This window comes from Crocodylus siamensis, chromosome 14 (genome assembly GCF_052110815.1).
Source record: "Crocodylus siamensis isolate JL-2025a chromosome 14, ASM5211081v1, whole genome shotgun sequence".
NCBI classification, from domain to species: Eukaryota; Metazoa; Chordata; order Crocodylia; family Crocodylidae; genus Crocodylus; species Crocodylus siamensis.
Window position 1 is genome coordinate 26,053,462 of NC_143408.1, and position 15,000 is coordinate 26,068,461.

The 15,000-nt window shown below is 53.0% G+C and overlaps 1 protein-coding gene across 5 annotated transcripts in view; it reads left to right on the top strand.

Annotated features, from left to right (window-relative positions):
- NCAM1 (neural cell adhesion molecule 1) overlaps positions 1-14,229 on the top strand; it is a 214,709-nt gene extending 200,480 nt beyond the window's left edge. For 3 of the 5 annotated variants that reach the window (XM_090027742.1, XM_090027743.1, XM_090027744.1), the window contains 4 exons: positions 5,748-5,955; positions 6,615-6,731; positions 8,715-9,497; positions 12,221-14,229. In XM_090027742.1, coding sequence (XP_089883868.1) covers positions 5,748-5,955; positions 6,615-6,731; positions 8,715-9,497; positions 12,221-12,341 — 1,229 coding nt within the window. In that variant the 3' untranslated portion in view covers positions 12,342-14,229. The remainder of the gene's footprint in view (positions 1-5,747; positions 5,956-6,614; positions 6,732-8,714; positions 9,498-12,220) is intronic. The other 2 variants (XM_090027745.1, XM_090027746.1) reach the window with 1 other exon arrangement.
- The last annotated feature ends 771 nt before the right edge of the window (positions 14,230-15,000 follow it).

Below are 15,000 nucleotides of genomic sequence, written 5' to 3' on the forward strand. Positions count from 1 at the left end.
GGACCAAGCTGTGCTCCTGCCCCGTGGGCGCTGCCTTCCCTGAGTCCCCTGCCTGCTTCTCTCCTGCCCCGGAAGACTCACCCTTCCTTTAAATCCCCTGCCAAGGCATGTGGCAGGTAGGGAGACCGTAACACTTTCCTGGCTGCTCTATGCTCTCGTGCCTATCTTAGCTGCCCAACTCCAGCAGAGCTACAGGGATGGAAACTGAGAAAGCTTTGCATGAAGCTGGCTGCCTGGTTTCTCTCTTCCCCCCAGTCCCCTCCTGGGTTATCCCAGCGTGACCGGTGGCCAAAACATATTGAGTGCGAGCAAGGAAGGCGCTGTCAAGTTGACACAAGACATTTGCAGTTAACGTTCTAGCATTCATCGCCTCGACGGGGCAGGTAGGCACAGGCAGCAGCCGCTCACATCCGCTTAGGGAAGCCCCATTGAGTACATGCAGGATTGGAGCACAAACACTGTGGAGGTGGGTTCCTCTGAAGCCCCCAAGAAGCTGCTGGAGGCAGTGGCATGTGTGGGATTGGTATGGCTTAGTGAATGCCTCATGCTATGAAACCCATACAGCCCAGCCGGTCAGGCCATCCAGCCCTTAACCACTGTGGTCACAAGCAGGGATGTGACCCTAGATTTTCCAAACCCCAGTCAAGTGCTTTTACCCGCAAGACCTGAGTTGGTTCCTGGACTCAGCCTGTCCTACCCTCCTGTACCAGGGGAGCTTTGCACAGTGCGCGGTAGGTTCTCTCTCCTTTGGAGAAGTTTCCTAGAAGGTGGTTAGCACATGTAGATGCATGACATGCAGCAGTGCTGCAGGGCTTGTGTTGCCGCTCTCCAGTCACCAGGCATTTTAATTGCCTTTGTATTACACACTCTTCAGCACCTCTAGTTCTCAGGGAGCAGCGTGGCAGGTGCAGAGCGAAATGTCAGCAGTGCATAAGTGCAGGATAAACTCTAATGGAGCCATCAAGGGTCTTCTGCATTTATGAGCTTTGGGGCATTAACATCACAATAGCTCTGTTGCATACAGTGCCCTCAGCAGAATCAGCCCTTGTGCCTGGCCTGCCATTTGCTGCTCTTTTAGGGAAAGACTCTGCTACCTTTAATGAACCTTGATTAACTCCACTGAGTATGGCAAAGCTGCTGGAGGAGTGGACATCTGCCTGCTGGGCCAAGTGTGGTAGGACTCTGCACACATTGAGCTGTCCAGGACATGTCCCTACAACAGTGGGCTGATGGCTCGTAGCTGAGGGTCCTTTATAAATACTACAGAGAGGCAGATATATGGTGAGGCAGCCTTGTCTGTGATGAGGCTGAGCATCTGATGCCCCTGTTTAGAAAGGAAAGCAAATCTGGGGTCAGCCAGGTTTGGCGAACGTGAACGGAAATGTTGCTCCTGTCTTGCAGAGTCGTAGCTTACTTAAGCACAAGACCTGAAGAGACCAGGAGTCGTCTCTTCTGACCTCCTGCGCAGCACAGGCTGGGGACTGCTCTCTCTGAAATCTTTGCTGTAGAAAAACAGCCAGTCTGAATGCAAAAAGCATTCAGGGCTCGTGGTAGAGGTGATACCTTTTATTAAACCAGCTAACAGGATGTATTCATGTTTCCTTCTGGTTATGGTGTTTCATCTTTCACAGAGGATGGGATTCTCCCCCAGGCAAGGATTTCTTATCTGGTCTCTGAGCTTTGAGGTGAGGGTCTGTGTAGATGCAAATTGCCTCAAACAAAGGCAGAAGGGTTATCTCTGGTTTCAGGTGGTCAGAGGTGTTTCCTCCTCGTGAAATTATAAAGATTTCATTTCCGAAATGCCCAGAGGAGAATCCCATGCACTGACTCCTCTGTGAAATATGAAACGCCATAACCAGAAGGAAATATGACTGCATCCTGCTTACCAACAAACAACTTCGAGGTAAAGAAACTATTTCTCTGAACCTAATCTGCATATCAAATGAACTTTTCCAAACAGGTGATTTTACTACCTTCGAATCTCCTATGAGATACGAACTTTCATTTTGACCCAGGAGAACTTTTACAATCTTTCTCCGATGCCTGATGAAGGGCGTTTGCGCCCGAAAGCTTGCAATTAAAGATTTTATTTTTGCAAGCATCTAGCTGGTCAAATAAAAGATATCACCTCTACCACGAGTCCTGAATGCTTTTTCTTTCAGATCAGTACGGCTACAACCTGGATACCTGACAGTCTGCGTGCAAAGCTTTTCAATTAGGAGCACACCCACCACAGCCTTTGGCAGGTGGCTCCCAGGGTCCGTTCCCTCACCTCTAACAGTGTTGAATCTCACTTCTCTTTGTTTGTTGAGCCTGGATCTTGTGAAACCTTTCTTCCGCTACCTGGACACATCTTCTATTACCGGTTGTTTTCTGAGCAGGCACTTGCGGTTCAGGGTCAGATCCTTCGTGATGCTTCTCTGTTACACTACATAGACTGAGCACCTCGAGTCTGTCGCGTCACAGCATGCCCCCAGTCCTTTAATCAGTCTGGTGGCTCTCCCCTGAGCCTTTTCCACTTTCCCAACCGACCCCCTGAACTGTGGATGTTAGAGTCAGCGAAGGCATTCCCACCCTGATGGAGCCTCCTTGCTCCTGCTAGAAATAAGAAGCCAGTGGGCTTGTGCTGGATGCCCCTGGGAATGCCTGCACGCTCTGCTCCGTAGGGAGCTGATGTCTCCTCCGTTCTCCATTCCTTGTCTCCTCATTCTCTGTCAAGTGGCCTGCCTGAATCTGATGCCGTGTAGCAGTAGCTCTTGGACAGGGTAGCCGCTGCTCAGAGCGCCGAGGAACCAGAGGCCGTGGCTGTGCCTGGCAGCCCTCTGTAGCAGCAATGCATATTGGAGCAAAGTGAAAGTCAGAGGGAATGAGCATTATGCTAGTGACATTACAATAGCAGATGACAGCTCCAAAAAGCGAGATAGAGAAAGCGCTCAGAGGCCGGGAGGGGAAGCTAGAAATAGGCCCCGAGCTCCTGCTTTCCATCCCCAGGCTGGGGAGACAGAAGTGGTTGCAGTTCAAAAGACCCAGTGACACTAGGGTTGGCCCAGCCCCGGCTGCGATGAGCACAATGAGGTGCGTTGAGGTCCCACATCCTCGCAGGGCTGCCTCGGCGCCTCCTCCTCAGCCCACAGAATAGCTCGTTTCTCCTCGCCAGGCCCAAGTTTGAGATGAAAAGAAAGTTTGGCACGTACATCATTTCTCCTCCAGGAGCTGAGCCGAGTGCGGGTCTGTTAACTACTGAATAGTCCACGCATGAATTCAGAATACATTAGAGGAGGAAAATATACGGCATCCGCACTCTCCGCACGTACCCAGGGTGATGAATTCGTTTAATTATGCAGCTTGATGCAAGGTGCTGGCGGGGAGCTGATCTCTCTCTGGCACAAACATTCTGCAGAGCATTTAATGGACTTCTGATGTAAGTGTCAGTCTGGCACCTACAGCAGCTTTTAGACCGAGCCGAGCAGAGAGAGCGTCTCCTCTGCAGATCCCTGGGGACGCAGCGGCTTCACCAGGTGGTGAGATTCATCAGGGTGGATGGGGAAGGGCCTGCCCCACCCTGAGTAACAAAGGGGATTGGAATAAAACTGGACTTGTGCCTTTGGGCCCTAGAGAAAAGCCTTGCAGGTGTTGGGGTGAGAGGCATATTGGTTCAAGAGTCGGGGGGGGCCCTGCCTGGATGTAGTCTTTGAGGCTAGTAAAAAAGCTGGGAGGCACCAGCATTGCATCCTCATGTACATGCACAGACCCAGATGCTGGTGGGTTTTCAGACCTGCTCCAGTCAATGCTCTGGGAAGATCAGTGACCAGCTGTAGGTGCCTGCCATGCCCTGCTTTGGTGACAGCAGGGACCGGGTGGGTGGGGGGCTCTGGAAGTGGACAGGCATGTCTAACGGCTGCACAAAGATGGTTAGCCCAGTGCAAATCTCTCAGCTCAGCAGCTCAGGAAGAGCAAGCCTGCAGAAAACAGCGAGAGCAAGAGGTTTTTTAAAAGTGCCATGTGCGTTTGGAGCAGCAGCAGTGTGTGTGTGGGGGCGGGTGTCTGGGCGCGGGCTTCACCAGGGTGGCAGACGCTGGGGTTTGGGTGGTTTTGTGGGAGTGGAATTCACCTCTGTGACACTGCGGTGCCCCTGTACCCTGCTCTGAAAGCACTTGCTGAGCCAGGATGCACCCTTCAAGGCCAGGTCCAAGGGGACACGTCCAGTGTGTCCCCGTTGCCTCAGTGGCTCAGCTCCTCCGCGTCTTATAATGCATTTATCCTTAGAGTTGCTGAAAGTTGATTTTGCACAGGGTGCATGCACGTGTGTGTACACTTGCGTGTAGAAGGGGCAGCGCGTGCTCTGTGTGCACAGGCGTAGGTCAGTGCACGAGAGTTCTCTGCACACGGTGCTGGAGTTATCTTGGGAAATCACGTACGCGTTCGTGAGCGTGACTGACACCCATCCATGCCTGTGATCCTCAGAGGTAGCCACCAGCTCTCTGCACACTCTCCCAGATGCACCCCCTACTCCGGTGACGGCTGCACCATCAGCTCAGTGCCTGCTGCAGTCTCCAGACTCACTCCCTGCTGCTCTCTGACCCTGCACCCTCCTTCCCCTCTCCTCAAAAAAAAAGCCATTGGTTTCAGAGAAATCCCATCCCCACGTGTGCCTGCCACCCCCAGTGCTTCCATTGCTCCATGCTTGACTGCGGTTTAGCAGCTCCCCCCCACAACTCCCTGACTGCTAAAGCAGGGAGCTGAGAGAGCAGTTCCCTAGGAGTTCTGGTTCCTCCATCAGTCTGCCCCTCAGCTCTCCTAACCAGCCCCCACGGGACGCTTCACACCCACTAACATCTTCCCCCAGTGCTGCCTGCCCGCTGCCTGCCAGCTCGTAAGAGGGAGGTCAGGACTGCCAAGGACACCAAGCGTGAAGGTGTCTGGCTGGGAGCAGGTGCCCCTGACACGACGGCAGGTGCATCTGGGCTGCATCCCACTCACCACTGCTCCACATGTGCCATGCTCAGAAACGAGGCAAGGAGAGTGCTTGGGGGCACGGCCCATTGCCCCTTCCACGCAGGCTGCAAGCTGCTGTCTGGGATGGGGGAAAGAGGCAGGATGTATCCCTGGCCTTCCCTGCCTCCTTGGGGCACGCGAAGAGGGAGCATGGAGCAGGGACATGCATTTCAGCAGGGCTTGGGAGCGCGATGGAAGTAGCATAGGCTCGTTGAATCCCAGAGGGTGAGTGACTGCCCTGTTGGGGCTAAAGTCTCCTGGGACAGGCTGCTGGGCATCGGGTCCTGTTCCCCTTTTGTCCAGTGTGAGGTCACCCAGTGCTAGGACCCCACTGTGGTCACTAGCCAGCACGATGGAGCCGTGCTCCAGACCCTGGCTTTCGTTGAGCTGCTGCTGGCCACATCTGTAGGCTCCAGCTATGTGTCCTGGCACCCTAGACCAGGCCTTTGCTTTGTGAAGGCAGAGAAGGCACTGGATCCTTTTTGAGCCCATTGGCCCTTGCCTGGGTCAGGATTGTTCCCTGCAGCCTGTTCTGCAGGCCTTTGTGTCACAGAGGCGAGGAGGAGGGTGAGTCTCACGGGATCTGTCCCTTTGGAAGCTGAGGCAGTTGTCCTTAGGGTTCTTGGGGCAAGGATGGTGGGCACAGTCGCCTGGGCATCCCGGTCCTGCAGCCCTGCCTCAGCTCTGTTTGAGGACATGGTAACTTAGTTTTAACTGCGGCACCTTCTTCCCTTTTCCTTTGGTCTCTAAAGCCAGCAGCAGCCCCACATCGGGCCTGGGGACCGCTGCCATCGTGGGCATCCTCATCGTCATCTTTGTACTGCTGCTGGTGGCCGTGGATGTCACCTGCTACTTCCTGAACAAGTGTGGCCTGGTGATGTGCATCGCGGTCAACCTGTGTGGCAAGTCCGGCCCTGGAGCCAAGGGGAAAGACATGGAGGAGGGCAAAGCCGCCTTCTCGTGAGTAACCCCTGCAACCACCACCAGTCCCCGTCCCCCCTGTAGCCCAGCATCCACGAGACAGCATCTGCTCTGTGGCCTCGTATTCCCCACCACGGCCTTGCTGGGGGACTTCCCTGCCCAGCAGAGCTTTGAGGCCATGGTCCATTCCCTAGGAAACACATGCCCCTGTTCTCCAGCCACTGCATTATTAATCCTGCCCTTCTCCAAGGGCAGGGGGTCACTGTAGGCACTGGGTTGGAAGGCACCAGCTCTGCAGGAGGGGTTTGCCTCTGGGCTTTCCTGTTTCTGTTGCAAAGAGCTGGCACGTGCCTGACCCAGAGTCGAACCGTGGAAACTCCCCGCTGCCCCGACTCAGCTGGAGGAGGTGTCTGGAGAGCAGATGCTGATGCTCCATCCTCCTTGGGGAGGGCACTGCCCAGGGAAGGAAGGTCTCTCAGCTGGGGAAGCTGTGGGGAGTCTTGGGCAGTGTACTCACTGCTGCCAGGCACCCGAATGGCCCCTTTGCTTTGTTTGCTGCAAAGGGAGGGGCGCAGAGGGCTGTGCTACTTTCCAGACCAGCCCTGTCTTGCCTGGGTTGCCACTGCTGCTAGGTGCCAGGGACGGGTGCTCAGCAGGCTGGGATCCGCATCCTCAGGCTTGCAGTCTGCTCGTTGCAGGAAAGACGAGTCCAAGGAGCCCATTGTGGAGGTGCGGACTGAGGAAGAGCGGACTCCCAACCACGACGGGGGCAAGCACATGGAGCCCAACGAGACCACCCCGCTGACAGAGCCAGAGTATGTTGAGATTAGCTTGCGGCCCCTCCGGCTGTCTCGTACCCTCTGGTCCCTCGCGTAGGTAACAAAGGCGGGCCGGGGTGGGGGGGGGGGGAGAGAGGAGCAAAGGTAACGCCTCAGAACGGGTGCCCTGCCCTGCCATGCCACAGGGAGGAGCCCCTGCTGCGCGACTCGCGCTCCGCGTGTGCACTGCATAGCACCTGGGGAGGAGCAGAGCCAAGTGCCATGCCTTAGAGATGCCCCAGCTGCCCAGCTCTTCCAGGGTGCGGTCAAGTGCACAGTCCTGCCCGTGGCAAGGGATCCGGAGCAAGAATCCCTAGGTGATGCCACCTCCTGGGTGAGCAACACCCTATACGTGGCAGGGCCACAGCGGTGATGACATGTTGGCATGCAGCCGCTCTGGGCACTGAGAGCAGCGGGGCAGCTGTGCTCTGCACCTGGGTTGGAGTTTGAGCCAGGTGTTGGGAATTCAGCAGTCCCAGCCGGCAGGAGGGGCGTGGGAGCTGCGTCCCAACCCTGTGCACACCGGAGAACTTGAACCATTCCTGCCTGGTTCAGTGCATCCACGCTAGCCTAATTTACTGAGTTTTACTCAGCAGCCTCATTGGTTCCTGCCTAAACTGTTCCCAGTGCCCTGTCCTCCAGGTACGTAGCCCACGGTTCCCAGTCCAGCTCCCAGCACTGCATTACGGGAGACTGCAAGATTGCTGACACACGCTGGGAAAGCAGTGGACAGAGCAGTTGAATTGCGCCCGGTGGTTTGTACCTACATTAGCTCTAGGCTGGCTTTGGAGTGAACTGGCCGGTCTTTCTGATCTGGTTATTAAACCTGCGAAGAACTGGTTTGTGTTCTCACGAGTCATGAGACCATTAAAGGTGTTTCTGGGTATGGCAGTAGAGCCACGCGGCCCTTCCAGGGGCTCTGACTGGTGTAGCTGTTGGGTGAGCTAGGCTGTAGTTTACCAGTCGCTGTTGGAGAACAAGCCGCTTCGTGCGGTCACTGTGTGGCTCACGTCAGGGGTCGATGCAGTAGCTTGGATTTCTTGTGTTTCTCCACTGGGCTGGCAGTCGGGTGGTCTTTATGGTCCCCCGCCCTGGGGGAATGGCTGGTGCTGTCCTCTGGCACCTGGGACTTGAGGCCTGCTGAAGAGAGGAGAGGAGCTTCAGCACTGGGGCACCCACAGGTGGTGCCCCTAGTCTTGCACTTCCCCGGGGTTGTTTTATGGAAGTTTTCATTCACTTAGCACCCCTTGCAGATGCTACCCCCAATTAATCATCCTACAGTGGTGTTGTCAGGAGCTCAAGTGTCTCACTCAGTAACCCGTTCCTCCACCCTGTGCCCCTCACGTGTTAACGATGCCCAGTCCCATCGCAGCTGGGCAAGCACAGCTTGTGCTGTCACCCGTCATTGACCTAAGCGACACCCCAGCTTCTACTCCAGCCGCTAGTAAGGCCGACTGTTGGAAAGTATTTGAGGTACCGTCTGCGGGGATGAGTGTGGTAGACATGGAGGGGAAGATGCATATGGGCAGAGGGGTGGATTCAAGCCACTGCCTGGGCCCCATCTCCGTGGTGTGTCTGAGACCCTTCATGGGCTCACAAATGGGAGGGAGATGAGTGCCCGTGGGGAGTTTGTGGGGAGCTGGAGGAAGGTCAGGCTGAAGGAGAGGAGCCTCTGGAGGGCACAGGAAGGGTGTAGTTTGGGTTCAGGCTTGCACAGAAGTCCTTGTGAGCCAGCTGCTCTCTGCTCTTCCTCCTCTTCCTCGCTGCTCCCTGAGCTCCCTGCCTGGCCCCAGTTACTGGCTGCACCTCCGACCTCAGGAGGGTCTCTCCTCTCTCGCTTCCCTGTCGTCTGTGCGCACTGTAACCGCATGCCATGCCGCCGCCGCTCTGCATCGCGCCCCCCTGCGCTTCTGCTCCTCCTCTCCCTCTCATTTACCAGCTTCATTGTCTATTTCTCTTCTACTCCTGTCCTCCTCACAGGCACCCAGCCGACACCGCAGCTACCGTTGAGGACATGCTGCCTTCTGTCACCACGGTCACTACTAACTCTGACACTATCACCGAAACCTTTGCCACTGCTCAGAACAGCCCCACCAGCGAGACCACTACTCTGACTTCCAGTATTGCCCTTCCAGCCACAGCCATCCCCGACTCCAACTCCATGTCTCCCAGCCAGGCCACTCCAGCCAAAGGGGCGGCCGCCTCGGCTTCCTCGCCACCACCCACCTCAGCCCCCAAAGTTGCCCCCCTTGTTGACCTAAGCGACACCCCAACTTCTACTCCAGCCACTAATAATTTGTCTTCGAGCGTCCTGGCCAGCCAAGGGGCCGTGCTCAGCCCCAGCACTGTCACCAACATGTCTGAGGCCTCCAAGGCTGCAGCCAGTAGCAAGCCTCCTACCCCAGCCCCTGCAAACCTTGCTAGCCCTCCAGCTTCTTCAGAGCCCAAGCAGGAGGCAACCAGCACCAAAAGCCCAGAGAAGGAAGCCGTGCAGCCCAGCGCGGTGAAGAGCCCAACAGAGACAGCCAAGAACCCGCCCAACCTGAAGAGCGAGGCTGCCTCAGGCAGCACCACAAACCCCTCCCAGAATGAGGACTTTAAAATGGACGAAGGGAGCTTCAAGACCCCAGACATTGACCTTGCAAAGGATGTTTTTGCAGCTCTTGGCACGGCTACTCCTGCCAGTGTGGCTAGTGGGCAAGCTCGCGAGCTTGCTTCTTCCACTGCAGACAGCTCCGTACCGCCTGCGCCTGCAAAGACCGAGTATGGCTGCCTTTAATCTTACGTGGGTTGCGTGCCGTGTTCCTTGTGCATTGGTGCTGTGCTGTGTTCTCGTTGGATGTCCTCCCAACTAACCTTCATTCTTTCTCTAGCAAACTAACTCTCCTGTGTCCCGGGGCTTGACTCTCAGGATCTAGAATGAGGGTGGGAGAGGGGTTGCTGGGGGCAAGGCAGGCCGGTGCCTGATCCACGGGGAAAAGACATCCGTGCATTTCTAATGAAGCTGTTGTTCCTTAGGCTTCCTGGCAGCTCTGCCCCATTGTAGGTCAGCTGAGAATAGTTGGGGGTCTCTGGGAGCCCTCAGGAGTTAGCACAGGGTGGCCAGGATGCACCTGCCTGTGCCAGGCGTCTCTGACACATCTGGTTTGAGGCAGGTCCGTTTGGCTTTCCTGTGTCCTTTGTGGCTGATGAACTTGGAGAGAGCCCCCCCACCAAATGAAGGGTGTGAGGGGTCCAGGCAGGGTTTCATTCCAGGAAGAGGTCCTCTCCCAACTGCTGTGCTCATACCACGCCGCATGCTTGGCAGGCGAGCAAAGCAAGGCTGTTTTGCTACAGCCTAAGCCATTCCTGCTTAGCCCGGGGTTGGGGTCCTGGTCCACCGAGCCGGAGGGCTGGGCAGGAGTCACGGCAGACCCTTGAGAGCAGAGGAGTGTGAAGGGCTGCTTGGGAAGCCTGGCCCTTCTCCTGTTGTGCGGCGTAGCACGTGCGGCCACCTGCCTGGCTCCGGCACACCCTTCTGGCTTCCCACTCGGGTGCCCTTCTCAGTGCAGTTGGGCCAGGACTGTAGTGAGCCGAAGGAGTTTTACAGCTTAAATGTGTTGTAGAGGCAGGTTCTAGGCAACACGTGACTAAACCAGGCATCACCCGGGACCGTTTGGCCAACCGCTCCCCCTCAGCACAAGCAAGACGATGGTGCTGCTCCTCCAGGGTCACGTCATTGGTGTGCTATCAGGGTGGGCAGTGTCCAGTCTGGTCCTGAGGCTCCTGCAGCTGCATGGCAGAGCCCACGGCCTGTCTCTTCCTTCCCAACCCAACCCAAGCCAAAGCTAGAACAGCTCCCAGAATTGTGCAATTGGGACCAGTCCAGATGATGCTTTTCCAGCCAGTTACTGGAGGCGACTGTGCAGGTGCCATGCAGAATGAGCCTCTGAGCAGGGTGATGTCCAGTCTGGTCCCACCGTCCAGCCTGCGAGTGCCCCAGAGTCTGGGATCAGAGCATCTTGGGAAGGTTCATTGTGGGCATGAGCATCTTTTAAGCTGGGCTGGGCTGCCTCCTGAGTGATTTCACAGCCTGTCTCTTGAACTCGGGGGGGGAGGAACATGGGTGCCTGTTTCATGTTTCAACTGTCCCCGTTCCCGTAACAGCTGCCAGGCTGGTCCCATAAACTCAGGCTTCCTTGCTCACTAAGTCGTTGCAGAGAACAACAAATGTGCTGGAAATGTGTGAGCCATGGAGATCCGTAGATTGCTTCCATCTGTGGCTAGGGGTGTTGATTTCTAGGCCTGCTGGATTCAACTTTAAAGAGCCTCAGTGGCTTCACGCCAGCGGAAATATGTGCCATGTCTCCCCTCTCATGTATGCATGTCCCTGGCCCAGGGAGGGTAGAAAACCGTGCGTTCAGTTTTGCTGGATTTGAGGCTCGTGGCAGGAAAACGCGTCCCTGGTTGCAGGTTTCAGCATGAGAAGTATGAAGGAAGGAGCTGAGGCTCTGCAGGGAGCTAGCATAGCTGGCACTTTGAAACACAGATGTCCCCCGTTACTTAAGTGTGTGTCACAGACTGCGGGCCAGGCCGTGGGTCTCGTCCAGGCCGTGGGTCTCGTCTCAGGTCCCTGCTGGGAGAAGAGACGTTTCTTTTCAGCTTCTGGACGGGTGCTGGGGAGGTTTCAGGACAGGCCTTTGGTGGAGCTGGAAGGCAGTACGTTGCATCAGAAGAGTCCTAGGGGACCACGCTTTCTGCTTTCACTTGGGGTAGTCCGGTGCTTCTCTAACCTGGGTTGGCCACAGGGTGGAGGGAAGAAAGGTGGTTTCTGGGCCTATTTTTTCCCTCCCCATCCGACTGGGCCGCACTGTGACAGCTCAGCAGGTTTCAGCCCAGCCTTAGCTTGGAGGGTATCAGCCCAATTAGAGTTGGGAGAATAAATTAGACCAAAGCCCTCCCTTCTTTTTTTTTTCCAACCTACCACTCAATTCTGGGACTTAAAATACTTTTTGCAAGAAAAGGGGCCCTCTCCTCCTAAAACACCCAGAAAACCTGATGTGCTTTGATTGGATACTTTGGTTGTGTGGTGTCATTGCCATTCCTTGATTGAGCAGTGTCAAATTAATTTCCCAGCTGCGTGCTCCTGGTTTCGATTTTGCTCTCCATGAATAAATACCCTCCAGCATCTGTTTCAAATGAGCTTTTCCTATGAACGCTGCTGCCAGCAGCTTTGTCCCATAGGACATGCATGGAAGCGGAGTTAAAAAGGGGCAGGAACAAAGTCAAACAAATACTTTATCCAGGGTGGAGCAGGGTTTTTAGGATGTTCCCCCAACACCAGTCCAGCTGCTCGAGGGCAGGGCAGTGCTTTGTATGGAAGCACTGACTGCCAAGTGATTGAGGAGCGGGTCCTTCCTTAATGCTAGCGTATCCCGTTGGAAAAGCACAGGAGCCAGGTGAGCACTTGTCTCTAACCACTGTCATGTCTGTGTTTTCCCCCACAGGAAAACCCCCGTAGAAGAAAAATCCGAAGTGCAAGCAACAGAAACAAAGACACCTCCAGCAGAAGTCAAGACGGTCCCCAACGAAGCCACACAAACAAATGAGAACGAGAGCAAAGCATGATCAGCGAGAGGAAAGTAACAAATGACAGAACAACTTCACCTGAGCATTTAAACACAAACCACAATACACATCTCATTCCTCTAGTGTCTTTTGCCTTTTTTTAAGAAAAAAAAACAGACAAACAAAACAGAAAATGCATAAATGGGGGAATCTCTTTTTTTATTTTATTTTATTTTTTTGTAGGTTTGTAGAAAAGTTCTATTTGTTGTGCACTTGCTTTTAAGGAGAAAAAAAATAATTATGTTTTAAAAAAAAAAAAAGGTTAAAGGTTTAAACCCACAACCAAATCGGGGCTTAGCTGGCCCTGCACATAGTCAAGCAAACAAAGTTACAGATACCAATTGCAAACTGGTTAGGAAGCTCAAAACCAAGTAGATTCAGGAGGGGAGAAATTCCCCGTCCTTTCTGTTCGTCTAACAGATGAGACGGCTGTTCTGTCACGTGCAGCCGGTACCGAATGAACAAAGTCCACAATTTATTTTTATACTTTTCAGTCGAGTTTGAAATATGTAAATCCTCATGAGTAAGTTATAATTTCTCTTCACTTTGTATTTGTTCAGTATGCAAAGTGTCTCTTGCCCTTTGTGACTGAATCCTGTTCTCCAACTTAAGCGTTTATTTGGGTTGTTGTTGTTACGTTAGGAAGAATGCCAAAATTGCAGCTTCGGGGATATATTTCAATTTGCAGTATTCAGACTTCTACATTTCTTTCATTTTAATTTTCTTTTGTTTCTTTTTTTTGCCAACTTTTGTTCATTCCAGTGTTTACAATTGTCAGATTTTTTTTTAAACTTTTGTTGTGTTTAAATGTACGTGTAAAATAGCTGCCTTTTTTTTTAAAAGTAAATACACTATAGATACTAGGTTAGTAGCATGCTTGCTTTGCAAAGGGAGACAGTTTTAAATATGGATGTTTACAGTAGTTGTTTCCCCTTTATCATTTTTAATAATTATTATTATTATTATTATTATTTCTTACTGGAGTAAGAAGAACAGTAATGCCATTCGATTTTACTTTCTGTGGATGTCCCACTCCCCACCAAATTAAGGCACTTACCTAGCATTGCCTTTGCTCATGCTTAGCTTTAAGCCTAAGAGTTGTTAAGAACAGAGGTGCTAAAAGCCAACCGTGAGCTTAAGGCCTTTGCTTGGCTGGGGCCTGACTGCATAAGAGAAATATAATCTCTGCTTTTCTAAGACATTCTCCCCTGTTCCTCCCTCGGTACCCTCCCAAAGCTTTGCCAAGCACAAGGGAGGTTGTACAGTCGGGGCTGGTCTGGTTTCAGTGAATGCTGTTTGAACATCTCAATCCCCCCCCCCCCCGCCCCGCCCTTTGAAAAACGATAACTAATTCTTACTTTCTTTTAGCCTAGAAAGCTAGATCTAAAAGGAAAGAGTTTATGCACTTCAGGAAATGAATGTTGTCATTCGAGGGGTGACAGCGCTATAACCGACGGGAAAGCTCCCGTGGACTTCGGTGGCCTTTGGAGCCCGTCTCCTGAAGGAGGCGGAAAGAGGTACACAGGTTGTGCGGAGGGGCAACGCAGCACGAGCGACGACTGCTGTTGAGAACCGCTCTGCACAGATGGCCGGGCGCGGGGCCGGGCACCAGGCAGGAGGAAAGTGGGGTTGCGTGGAGGGAGACCAGCCCTTTGTATAGAAACGTTCCTCTTTGATTCTTTTTGTTCGTTTGTTCATTTTGTTTTGGTTTTTTGTTTGGGGCTTTTATTTGATTTTTTTTTCCCCGTTTGGTTTTTCCTTTTCTTTTCCCATTCTACTTTAGATCTACAAGCTTGTGCACTGTGGGTGCGTGACTATTTTAGTGTGAAACGTGTTTTTTGTCATAGTATTGAAATAATGAAAATAAAATTTAAAAAAAAAACTTCAACATAGTTTGGATGTGGAAGGTGTAGCAGATAGTTCAGATGAAAGGAAAAAAATTTATTCAGGAAAATAAATAAAGAGAATAACTCTTATGAGGAGCAGAAGCCTTTAAACGAGAACTAAAAACGAACAAGCAAACCTGACTACGGCAAACATTCCTTTGCGCTAAGGCAGTGAACGAAAGGAAAGACGACTTTGGGTGAGGAGACTGCAGTCTGGCTCAGCTACATTGAACCACGCTCTTCAGTGTACTCTTATAATTATGCAGTCTTTAACAGTGGCATCGCTAGATTATCATTTCAAACTGTGAACAATAATGGTCTTGTCATTTGCTAAATGTGGGGTTTTTTGCATTTTTTTCCTCAGCTCCTGGGGATGGAAATGGAGGCTAACTGTATATATATAGGCACATACACACACATGCACCACCCGTCCTTAACATGCCACCGGAGTGGATGGGTCTTTGACTAGTGCCCCCGTGGCAAGCACGCCCCTCGTTTATACCCATCAGAGCAGCGTGGGCATGATTGAGGGGCAAGTTGGGCGCGGGGACCGAAGGGAACTTTAAAAAAATCAAATCAAACCAATGTCTCAAATTGTGGTGTGAACGGCCACCTTGGCTTCTAGCGAGGAGGAGCCTGCCTGGCCGTGGGTTGGAGGATAGTGCGTACCTCAGTTCATACCGGTTACCGAGAACATCGGTTCATCCCTTGTGTGACGTTGTTGACGGCTTTGACTTGCTTTGCCAACTCTGTTCTATACCTCATAAGTTATT